The sequence below is a fragment of the Paramisgurnus dabryanus genome, chromosome 19 (assembly GCF_030506205.2).
Source record: "Paramisgurnus dabryanus chromosome 19, PD_genome_1.1, whole genome shotgun sequence".
Lineage (NCBI taxonomy): Eukaryota > Metazoa > Chordata > Actinopteri > Cypriniformes > Cobitidae > Paramisgurnus > Paramisgurnus dabryanus.
The window spans coordinates 21,284,271-21,296,413 of NC_133355.1; the positions used below are offsets into that span (position 1 = coordinate 21,284,271).

A 12,143-nucleotide genomic window follows, 5' to 3' on the forward strand; every position below is an offset into this window, starting at 1 on the left:
AGACAGAAATAAGAGCGTGGAGTCATACATTTGAGAAAAATACGCAGGCTTTTTTCCCCCTCATTTCCCAGACCTGAATTTTGTTACATTAGGCTTACATCTGTTCATCCAGATTGCAGCGGCCTGTTTGACAGCCAGAAAGCCTCCTGAGCTTTTCTCCGGCATCGGTGGCGCTAATTAAGTGTGTCACTCTTTTCAATAAGGCAGAGTGGGGAGCGAATTAAAAAGAGCCACGGAAGCCAAGGGGACACGAGGAAGCCTCTGCGTGTAGACACAGCAAAAAATAAACAAATGCCCGCCGCAAAAAGAGCTTGGGTTTTGAAATGCCTAATTAAAGCAGCCCTCCTCTAGAACAGGCAGCTATTTCTCCATTGTTTATTCCATAACTACATATTAACGAAAATAGCCCTGTACTGCGGGTAATGGAGCGCATCTCGTCTTTTAGATTTGAGTGTTTCTACATGTAGCTACAGATGTATCCAATTTAATTTATAGGTGTTGGACAAGGCTTTATTTTCCCAACAGCTTTTTGATGAAGGCCAAACAAGATCCTTTTCGGTGGCAGGAAGGCAAAACAAATCCATTTCTACTGTCTGTACGGGCAGCAGACACAATAATCACCGATCTCCCGGCACTATTCAAGATATATTTGTGCTACACTATATTAGGAAATCCGTCCCATTGAAGTTACTATTTTCACAACATGTACTTGTACAGAAATGTGCAATTAAAATCAACAAAAATAACAACATTTTCTTCATAATGGCAATAAATAACAGGTTTTGTAATTGCTAACTTACCACAAGGCCCAATACCAGCGTCCGCACTCGCTCTCCTATCTCGGGTGAGATGTCATTGCCAAACTGTTGCAGCGTCGTAAGGAAACGTTTAAGCTTGCTGAGCTGCCTCGCGCCGCAGGCTGGCGGGAGCTGCTGATTGGCCAGCGAGGAGGAAGATGAAGATGAAGGCCCGTTGCTGAAGCCATTGGGTGGAGATGGAGCTCCGTTGAGTGCAGTGGGAGAGTGACTTGTGCCGTTGGTTACTAAAGGAAGCAGAATTTCTATTAACCATGAAATATTTTTTATAACCCAAGAATATGATCTCTAAATGCAATAAATGCAACTTGAGCCTCTGTCAAAAATGACATCGCAGTTGTTGTGACCGACAGCGCTTCAACGAGGCTTTCGTGACAGCGAAACATTTGTTTTGAATCAGCCACGGCAGCTTTGAGAAGGAAACCAAGCGTTCTTGCTTCCATACATCAGACGTATTAAGTCCAGGGGAGGAGAAAATGTGCGGTCGAGCGCCCCCCACGCCACGATGAGAAACATACGTGGCGGAGGGATGCAGCTTGGACTCGACGTCTCTCTAATGAGATTAGGCTGCGTGATAGCCTCGTTTGCCTGGCCTCCCTCCAACCCAACAGAAACGAGATACTTGAGCCGCATCTGGTAACAATTACATGGAGGGGAAATCAAAGCGCTTGCTTTGTTAAACCTTCAAAATGTATAATTAGAGTCTGCCTTTAAAAAGGCTCCGGATTGCTTCAGACCCAGCTTGCTTTTTTGTCTTTTTTTCATAAGCGCTAATTGCAGAGTCCGAGCGATCTGTTTTTAAGGACGTAACATCTGAGAGAAAATCGTGTTACTGTTGTTGACAGCGCACCGCTGATCAATTACGCTGACATGGTGCTGGGCGGCTGTAACATGCATGGCTTTGATAGTAAGGTCTCCTGGGCTGGCATGTGTGAAGCTTGTGGTGGCATCAGCTAGCGGACACACTGAAACAACTAAAAGTTTGGACACTGCAGTGCCCAGATGAATATGAGAAAATGTAGGGAATGTTAACTATAACATACATTAACGTGAACTTAAACAAATAGATATCTTTACAGATGGACCATGATGTGAAACAAAACATACACTGGTAAAAAGTAATACTAGGTCATATTTTTGGTGTGTAGGCATGTCCATGGAGTACTTACATGCAGTAGGGGTGAAGGAGCTTGTCCGGGGAGCCCCCTGTGTTGTGGGGGGAGGAGGCATGGTGGGCGGAGTTAACCTGGACTGTGTTTTCACATCAGCAGGTGAGTCGGGCATGGTGGAGCGCTTCTCACTGCGATCTACGGGAGAAAAAGTGGAACAGTTCTTGTGAGACTTCAGCGATAGTCCAACAGCTGCCTCTATGTAGCACCTGAGCTCACACACTCATACCTTAATACACATTACATGCCTTTAGAGAGTTCATAGATAGTAACAGCCGTCAAATTCCAGCTGTCATGACCATTTCCCTACTGATCAAAGAGACCAGCGGTACTCTCATTAAAAATCGTTTCGGTAATCTAAAGTAACACCACAGAGATATCCAAACAAAGGTGTACTGTCTAATGTAAAATGTTATAACGTCTGAAGAAATTGTGAGTGATGCTTTCTTATGCAAGACTATGAAGGTGGTTGCCAGGGCCTTGCTACACAGCCCACCTCCTATTTTATTGAAGTTGTAAATCTTGTTGCATAGACAAACAACAACACAACCTTACAAAATACCCATTAACTGATGCATCATATACTGTATGTCTCTAGAACATATAGTGCAGTCTAAAACCTTGGGGTTAGAGCTTTTTTAAAGTATGAACAATAACATTGATGATTCCCTTGGGCAAAACCACTAATATACTAATAAATCATGTGTACATGGCTATCAGGAAGACTAATATGTGACCCTGGACCACAAAACCAGTCATACTGTAAGTCGCAATGATACATTTGTAGCAATAGCCAACAATACATTGTATGGGTCAAAATGTATATTTATTATAGTTTTTATGCAAAAATCATTAGGATATTAAGCAAAGATTTTGTCAATTTCCTATCAGAAATATATCACAAATGTATTAGTATTAGTATTATGTGTTCCTAAGTACATCATTTGGAAAACTTTAAAGGCAATTTTCTAAATATTTCAATTTTTTGCACCTTCACATACCAGATTTTCAAATAGTTGGATCTCAACCAAAAAAATGACCCTTTACTGTACTTAACATCCACATGAAAAGTAAAAAGACTGGAAAACGAGGAAGACAGTTAGGGATAGAGATGAAGGTACGAGCACTTGCTGCTATCAGAGTCAAGGGGACACACGGGACATCTATAGACGCTTTCAGCAGTAACAACATAAACTAGCGGCTTTCGTGGAAAACACGTAACTTCTGGTAAACTCCGCTAAGAATAAATAACAACAAAGTCCTTTTAAAGAAGTTTATTTATATAACAAGCTAAATAAACAACACGTAGATTATTTAGGAAAATAAAACATTTGTTATTTTTCGACAAGGTATTTATTCAAGAGTTCAGTTTAGCAACTAGTACAAAAACCGGAGGTAAAGTTCCGACCAGATGCGTAATCGCGTCACTGCACGTGCGTCCAATAAAACCATCTATAACCAGGAAAGTCAAGATGTACGTCCCAGACACACGGCTTCTACTCACCCACGGTGACCCCAGCATCAGTCATGACCTTCAGGAACTCCCATTGGCAATGTGTAATGTTTGGTCTGTCATATTTAGCACTTTTGACCCTGTTCTTGACTGCTGACCTGACTCTGACCCTCTCTAAGTCAATTAGACAGAAGTGAGCAGATTGCTACACTACTGTAGACCACATTTGGAGTAAGCATTACATATGAGCGACATCTAACAGATTTATGCATCTAAAACAGTGGACGCTTTACCAGACCAGAGATGCTGATCAGGAGATTAGTAATAAGAAGCTGGGTTGACAGCATTAATATCTGGACAAGAACAGACCGATTATTTAAAACAGCACATGACAGCCACTGTCTCTCTTTTTAGGGCCCTACACTCAGCGCAAAAGTGCGAACCAAGTGTTTATTGCTAGTTTTAACCCGTCATTGTCAAAATGTTTACTTTCAGCTCCATGTTGTTTAAATTTGTGAGCCCATTTGTGAGCCCATGGTTGTTCTGGTCTGAAAACGAGGTGTGTTCAGGCGCATTGTTGGCGTGTTGCTATTTTGAGGTAACTAAACTGGACTACGCCATTGACCAACTAAAACCTAGTCTAAAGTCAATGGTGCAATATTGTTTTTGTTAATTAATGAGCGTGTTAGTAATATGAGCCTAACAACACGCATTTGTTTTTTACACAGCAGCACACAAACGTTTTTAAATATGAGAAATTAAAGGATTAAAATGTAAAGGATTATCATTCAGTCTCTTGGACATAAATGAGGACTGTTTACAGGACTTTACAAGGCGTGAGGAGCTGCTTTACCTGTAGCCTGGTAAGCAGATTTTTTGTTTTTAAAAAGTGCTAATATTGCATTTATTTAGTTTTTTTAAATGTTACCCCACAGATTTATTGTGCATGATGTCTTTGTATCTTTTGATATGGTGAGATGAGAACCATTTTTAAGTAATATTTATAAAAGACAGAGTGCTGAAACCCCTCTCTACACGTTTGTAAATTCTTTATCTCCTGTTTGTTACAAATAAAGTATTTTTGCTTATGCAAACCTTTTTTTTTATTATTCTTACATTTTTTTTGAGGATTAAAGTGATCATAATTCATCCTTTCAGCAATTAAAACACAGCTTATTTTACTGTAAATTAAGCTTTAATTACAAATGAACCATTTCAATAAATAAAACACAATGCATTTTTTTAACATCAATCTTAAACTGGTGGTCTTCTTCCTCTGCTTACAAACTCCGCCATGTAAATAGGCAATCCGCCTTTGGCCGGGCGCAACTGTATTTTAAAGGGGGTGAGAGATAAGACTCTCATTGGTTTATGGCATGTTATGCCCAAAACACACCTAATGCTCATTATGAGAATAGAGACAACCGTTATTAAACTAGCAAAAGTGGATTCAGACAGACTTTTAGACCCTGCCCTTAAATAATTAAAATAGGCCCCTTCAAGTCTTTATATTGCCTGTAATTATTTTATTCATTAAGCACTGTAGTAAGTAAAATGTCCTGGAATTAGCAATAGTAGCTAGACTTTTACTCAGAGTTGAGAAATCAATATTTTTTACCCATTTATTTGTCTGCCAGGTGAAAATGTGTGTGCTTAGAACAGTGATAGCGCACCTGTCCTTAATAAGCCATGTTATTTGAAGCATCATTCATATCTGTAGCGTAACTGAAGCAGGATGTGTTTTATGCCAAAGGTGATACTTAGGATAGGGTTGCCGCGGTGACGTAATTTTCCCACCAGTTAATCGGCGCGTCACAAACTCGGTGATCCCGGTGTCACCGAGTGGGAGGGGCTTATAAATGCGCATGCAGACGTGCACATTTTACTTTCACAACCGGCTACTTCTCCATAAAAGCGCTGCTTGAATGATGGGTTTAATATTTTTCTTGATGAAAAACACAACAACAAAACGATCTCGCTTATATTAAAAATCATATATGTATATTATAATAAAAACGAGTAAGCACGCAGCTTCTGTCATAATCTGGTCAGTCAGCTCACCTTGCAAACTCTGACAGAAATAAATGAAATCTGACACCTGCTGCTCTGTGACGCGACGCGCGTTCAGCTCCGCTGAATTCAGACAACAAACACATTCAGTTGTAAGTGTTTGCTCTCTCTAACAAAACTAAATGATTTAATTACACGAAAATATCAAAACGACGGTGAAAGACGGTGTCGCGGTGGGCAAGTGATATAACCGGTGAGAGGCTAAAGCACCGGTTATCACCGTTTCACCGTCTATCGCGGCAAGCCTAACTTAGGATACATTTTTTTGTACCTTTAAAGAAGATCTATGTGGTTTTGCTTAGATATCCACAGTCTGACCATAAATGCTGAGGAGACAGAAGGGGGGGGGGGATTTCAACTCTGCATAGCTCCCATTTCCTACACTGTAAAAATGCACCTATTTTTTTAAATTATCAAATTAATTTCAACTTTCTTGACTTGTGAGGAGTTGACTCCAGATCGATTCGATTTCGATTCTCGATTCAATTTTCGATTCCGGTTCTCGGGCCGGTTTTTACACTCGATTCTCGATTCAACTCAATTAATATAGTTTTAATACAAATACTATATTAAATAAAGAACAGTGAACAGCAGGTTACAAGTGGGTAATTAATAAAATCGATGAAGCACCTGAAACCGCCATTTTAAGCACTGAATGAATGAATGACAGGCTTGCTTCTAGCTCCTTGGTAACATCGTGCAAGGCAAAAAAGAGTGTGACATCTAGTGAAGAAGACTAGTAATTCGATTAACGTTAATCTTTCGTTCAATGTTTGCAGAAATAAATATGAAAGGAAAAAAATCTATTCTGCTCTTTAAGAATCGATTCTGAATCGACGACGTTTTTAAGAAACGATTAATCAAAAAATCGATTTTTTGCTCAGCCCTAAAACATATGTACCAGCGCAGGCTTAATCTGACCCATTCCCGCTTCCCCATGTACTCACTCTCAATACTCTCCGAAATTAACCACAGACCCAAACGGGCAGCCAGGGCTCGCACTACAAACAAAACTCTAGAAGTCTTTCCTAAATTACCCAGCCACAAAGCCACACAGCCAAACTTCAGCTATTAGCTTATTATTTTCTCTGATTACTGAAAAATCTGAGATTCTTTGGTCGTACGCCTTTCCTCGTGAACTCTCCTATATATGCATTTTCCAAAAGCAGCACACCAATGAACGAATAGTAAGATGACCAGAATGTAAATCAATGCCAAAGGGTGACATATAATCATTTTTGTTTTATACAGTGTTCGGTCTATGATATCGATTCAAAAATATAATGATAAAAGGAAAGATTCTCCAGCCGGTGAAAGAGACGAGACTGAGCAACGTAGATTGACTCAATATTAAAAATCTCAGTATGGGGCCAGCTATTACCTTTAAATGTTAACAACGTGACAAGCCCAGGCACTATAATTCACAAGAGCCACAGCAAGAGTCTGAAATGAATAAAATAGCCCTAGCCTTAGTGCAATATCTATTGTAAACCAATATGCCTGTCAAATTGTTATAATTGAAAAATATCACTTACTGATATAAAAATTATATTAATTGTTCAAGATGGATAAGGTCCATGGAACAGACTTTGATTCAACTGTGGTCTCAGACTTGGAATAAAAGCATGTGGATACAATGTTGGGATTGAACTGGGACCCTGAAGCATGCAAACATCATCCTTACTTGTTACCTGACAAACAGAAATAAATAATAAAGGTGTAAGTTGGCTGTAATCTGCTTGTACACATGGGCATGAAGGCTTATACGGAGAGATTCTGCCTCCAGGAAACAAAGTGAAATATGAAAAGATGGCATGAATTAGGAACGTCCTCCATTAGGATCTGTCAGCAGCACACATGGACAGCAATGACAGATCCATTATACTCTATATTCCTCTCAGTACTACTTACAGCTGTAATATTACATAGCGGACGACTTAAAAGCATTGCATTTCCAGAGTGCATGACATCCTGCGTTTGAGTGAAATAATAATCACCGTAATACATCTCACTTTTATACCATGATGAATGAAATCCACACAAAATAAAATCTTTGGCTGTGAAGAAAAGAAAGACTAATGTACAGATACAATTGTTCTCTATTCTTTATATTGCAATCTCACTTCATTTCTGTTCGAGTATAACAATAAAACTAGGTATTTTATACATAGTATGCAGAGTACTCTCGGGTCAAAATTTAATGTATTTTATTTCCTATTAGCCAAGCCAAAAGCATCACCACTAAAATTACACTGAGCAAGAGCATTAAACCCAATAGGCTGTGCATTTACTGTACGCAATGGAAAAATAACTCATAACTCAATTCAAATGAGTTTCTCCGTGCTGAAAAAGTGGCAGTTTTGCATTTTAAACAGGCTCAAAAACGTACTGTGAAAATGTATCCTACCCTGATTTTATAAAGTTAATCGGTACAGAGTTAACGCACAGAGTGCATTTCTTTGGCAGTTACCTTGCCTTCCAAAGCGGGAAATTGGCGGACTGGCGGCACAGATGAATATTAGGCGGGCCACCATGGATATTGATGCAGCAAGAGATTTAATGTGGCTCCCAGGAAGGACGATGAAGTACTTTCCATTTTCCTGTTCGGCAAGGTCTTTTATTGCTTTTCAAAAGAGCTCTCGAGTAATATGGATCGCCATTAAACGGCACGCCAAACTGAGCATTAGAAAGCACCGACTCGCTCATCTTCACTGCACGCCTGGCCATTTTTCATGACCTGACAGTGGTAGTGAATATCTTGCCAGGACGTACCTGGGTCTCCCTATATCACTCACAGACACAGAAGTCAAGCAGGACCGGACGCACCTGTTGTAATGTATAAAGACGTTAAATTATTATTTTAGTCGTCAACTATGTTTTTGCTTTGTTGTTTTCAAGCAGGCTAGACAAGCTCACTTTTCTTAACGGTGAATATAGGCTAAACTGCAATGACAATCAGAGTATTAATACATATTTAGGTGGTGTAACATTATAATAAAACATCCGTAATCACATATTAAGATAACACATGTTATCTAAAAACCCCTATCTTTGTGAATAAATGAGATAAATGGGCTATGGCTTAAACCTTCTCAAGTGCCAATGTGACCCTAAGTGCCTGAAATTGTCTATCACGTCCATATCTGTTTGAAGCAAGCGCTTGTCTTACATATCCATTACATCACTCACTGCACAGGCAATAATGTTCAGCTCATTTTAGGCTGGTTAAAATAACCATCTATATACACAAGCAGCACACAAGGAAAATAAGGTCACGAATAATCTAATTCATTTTCACGTTGCGTATTAGATTCCCCGCGGGATGTTTTTTCATACACCTCTCCCCACATGCAAATGTGTTATGAATTTAATATCTGGATCACGGTGATGCATTTTAGCTTTGTGTCATTGTGAGATGGCAAAGCTGAAACTAGATTCATTCCCACACAGGAGATAGAGTTGCTTATTCACTTAGTGAGTTAGTTTAGAAGCTTCGTGGGATCTAATCTGCTGAGACGATTCAGTCTTATATCAGACTATTTCTGTAACGTGTTTGCAGGAAGTTCAGAGATAGTTCCCCCACAGGAATATACTTAAAGTGAGTTTGCTCCTCAGAGAAAAGCCATGCCCACTTACATGTAGCATGACGTGCTAAAGACACAGGAAGCCATGCATGCTAATGCTAAAGAGATGGCTGCTTTTAGTCGGACCCGAGGGGCGTCTGTGATTCCTCTGGCTCATCAGACCGGGGTCACGAAGTAAAGACAGAGGGCACCTTTCACCAAATATGTCTGGTGGGACAGATGAACAGACATGAGGACAGTGGCATTACAACCAGATGCTGCGCTTCAGACCTGCTGTGCATTAAGGATGACGGACATAGTAAAAAGAGAGCACATAGACTTCTCGGATAATTGGAATTCATAAGCCGTCTCAGGTATCCGAGGCTGAGGGTGAACTGGGGGAGAAAGCTCTGTAGCGGTATGAATACATTATGAACTTGCGCACGCCGATGCACCATGCAATCATCTCTGCCAGATGGAACGGTGCCGGAGCTGGGCCCATCAAACCCCGCCTGCTTGTCAGGGAAGATGTATGGATGCCCCCCACCTTTCTGAAACTCATTCCCAACATTTATTCTGCTCATTCTACCTGCAACAAAGCCCTTCCCACTGGACTTTCTCGCTTCTCTTTTTCTCCAAGCCCCGTTTCCGAGGCCTCTCCCCAGGCGCGTTTATTTCTCGAGCCCCACTTGGTCGGCGCCAGGTGGTGTGCCAGCGTTCCATTCCATCCCATCAAATGACGGGCACTGAAGGGACCTGCATCAGTCTGTGCTTACTCAAGAGTTAACAACCAACCCATCCATCCATCCAGCAACCTGTGCACTACGATATTTAAAGAGATTTCACATTTCCGTCAGCTCTTTCCTCACCTAGCCCAGACGAGATGTTATTCCTGGATTACAACAGACTTATGAATCATTCCACCTCTTAAATGTACCTGTAAATGCCATCATTGGTTACCAACAGCAGGAACATTTAACAGAAAGCGATTTCGTACTATAGCTACCCACTGTATAAGCTTAAGTGGACACTGACGAGTGGCACTGTTACTGTAGTTTACCTTTTGACCATAATGTGATATAACTTGTTCCCAGTGTGGGCACACAGAACATTTCTGCAGTAAATAGAAAGGCCCAGGAGCCATCTGCTGATCCATTTCAAAATACGATCTTGCTTCAAGAAAAAAAAGGACTGACCAATAAAACAGATGTAGCGTTTAAGAGTGGAAGTCCTTCTTTTTTCCATCCTCTTCTTCGAAATGGATTTATCTCAACGTCTGTTTTAACCATCTGTTGAAATAAGACCCTACTGGCATGAAGCACAGAGGAAGAAAACAAGTGTAGGAGAACAATAAAAGTGATTCACGTTGTCATTGCGCATCCGTTGAAATCAGAGAGATTTGTGCTGCATCTCGTTGCCAGATTGGGAAAAAAGAAATGAGGAAAATAATAAATCCTCGAAGGCTGCGAGAGTTTAAGACCTCACAGGGAATCTCACTAGTAACATATATAAAAAAAATAATCATAAAAACACTTGTAATGTCTTGTAAAGTCTCCTGCCTCATCCACAAACAGATGATCATAATTGAAGGAACAGTGCAATTACACTGGCAGTGTAACAGCAATTTTCAGCATCCTCTGAACAAACAGTAAATAATTATTTACTAACTTCTCATCTGGAGAGGCAGAATTAGAGCATTTTTCAATAAAAGGCCTTTCATACTGAGATTAGAGCTCTCAAACACTAGTATGAAACTCGTCCAACTCTCAAGTCAATGACTCACTCAGCTTCCTGGCATGAGCAGATGCCAGCTGAAAAGTGGGAAGAAAGAGAGCGAGAAACAGAGCAAGGCGGCACATGCAATATGGCTCAGCACCTAGACACATGGCTTTAACTGGCTCTCCACCAGCGCTGCTGTGTTTTTCACTGTGTCCCTCATTAGCAGCGTGTAGGTTAAAGTCATACGCATCCTCGTGGGATTTGCACTGGGTCTATGAGAAACACTCTGTCATTGAATAAGTTTGTTTGCTGAAAACAACTTTACATAAACAGAATGTTACATAGAAGCCGTTCAGAACTAACTAACGATGGATTTATTGCGTAAAGGTTGCACTTTTATAGCTCATGGCTTTTTAATTGATCAACTATGCAAAGAAAGAATGAAAGAATCGCTGCATTGCTTACTGAATAGCATTGCTTAGCTGATTTAGACATTCAAAGCATTTCATAAGAAGAATTTAAACAAATATTTCATTTTATTCTATTTATTAAAGTCAGCATAAAGCGATATTAAATATGTGTTTTGAATTTGTCACACCACAGATGATAAAAAGGCAAGTAAATAAAGTTATCAAAGCTGGATGCTCTGCTCTCAAATGCTGGGGCCGTGTCCACTGTCTGATCTGAAACCACGCCCACTTGCGGGAAGTCACTTTCAGACACTCTCAACTTTCAAATACTGTTACAACTTAAATGGATGCTCGTGATTCAGCGGGCGAACCACTGATGCTAATGCACTCTAGTTATTATGTTAGGGGCAGGGCCGTGCTCAGTGGCTCCAGTGCATCATCAAGCCATGATTTGGGCCCGCCCCCAAAATCCTGATCTTAGAAATGGTATAAAACTGTAATAGATTTCTAACATTCATAATGCATTCAGAAAAAAATATGTATTTACTTTAACCTGACTTTTTTTTAATTAAGTCTATTTGTTTTCCATGTAGAGTTTTTAAACGTGATTTTTCTGTACTATGATCACATTAGCCCCATTGCTCGTTGGGCCTTGACCACTTACAAACTTGCAACAATGTCCATAACTAACATAACTTTATACCATAAAAAAATTATCTGGCACTTCATACAGAAAGGTGCTTACTAAAAACACTTAACTTAAATGCCAACACCCATTTCTTAACCACCCCGACAAGAAAGCACTAACCAGAGTGAACATAGAGAACTTATGTTAGATGCTTCATCAATATCCATATACAGCTCCAATCCTCTCTTGCAGCACAAGCACACCGCAATTACCTGTGCACACCGCTCATTGCCCTCAGCACCACTCGAACCTGCAA

At 40.2% G+C, this 12,143-nt stretch overlaps 1 protein-coding gene across 3 annotated transcripts in view; it reads right to left on the reverse strand.

Moving 5' to 3' along the window:
* Positions 1-12,143, reverse strand: part of runx1t1 (RUNX1 partner transcriptional co-repressor 1) — a 57,051-nt gene that overhangs the window by 23,405 nt on the left and 21,503 nt on the right. For all 3 annotated transcript variants that reach the window (XM_065292691.2, XM_065292699.2, XM_065292686.2), the window contains exons 2-3: positions 1,985-2,122; positions 801-1,042 (exon numbers count right to left, since the gene is read on the reverse strand). In XM_065292691.2, coding sequence (XP_065148763.1) covers positions 801-1,042; positions 1,985-2,122 — 380 coding nt within the window. The remainder of the gene's footprint in view (positions 1-800; positions 1,043-1,984; positions 2,123-12,143) is intronic.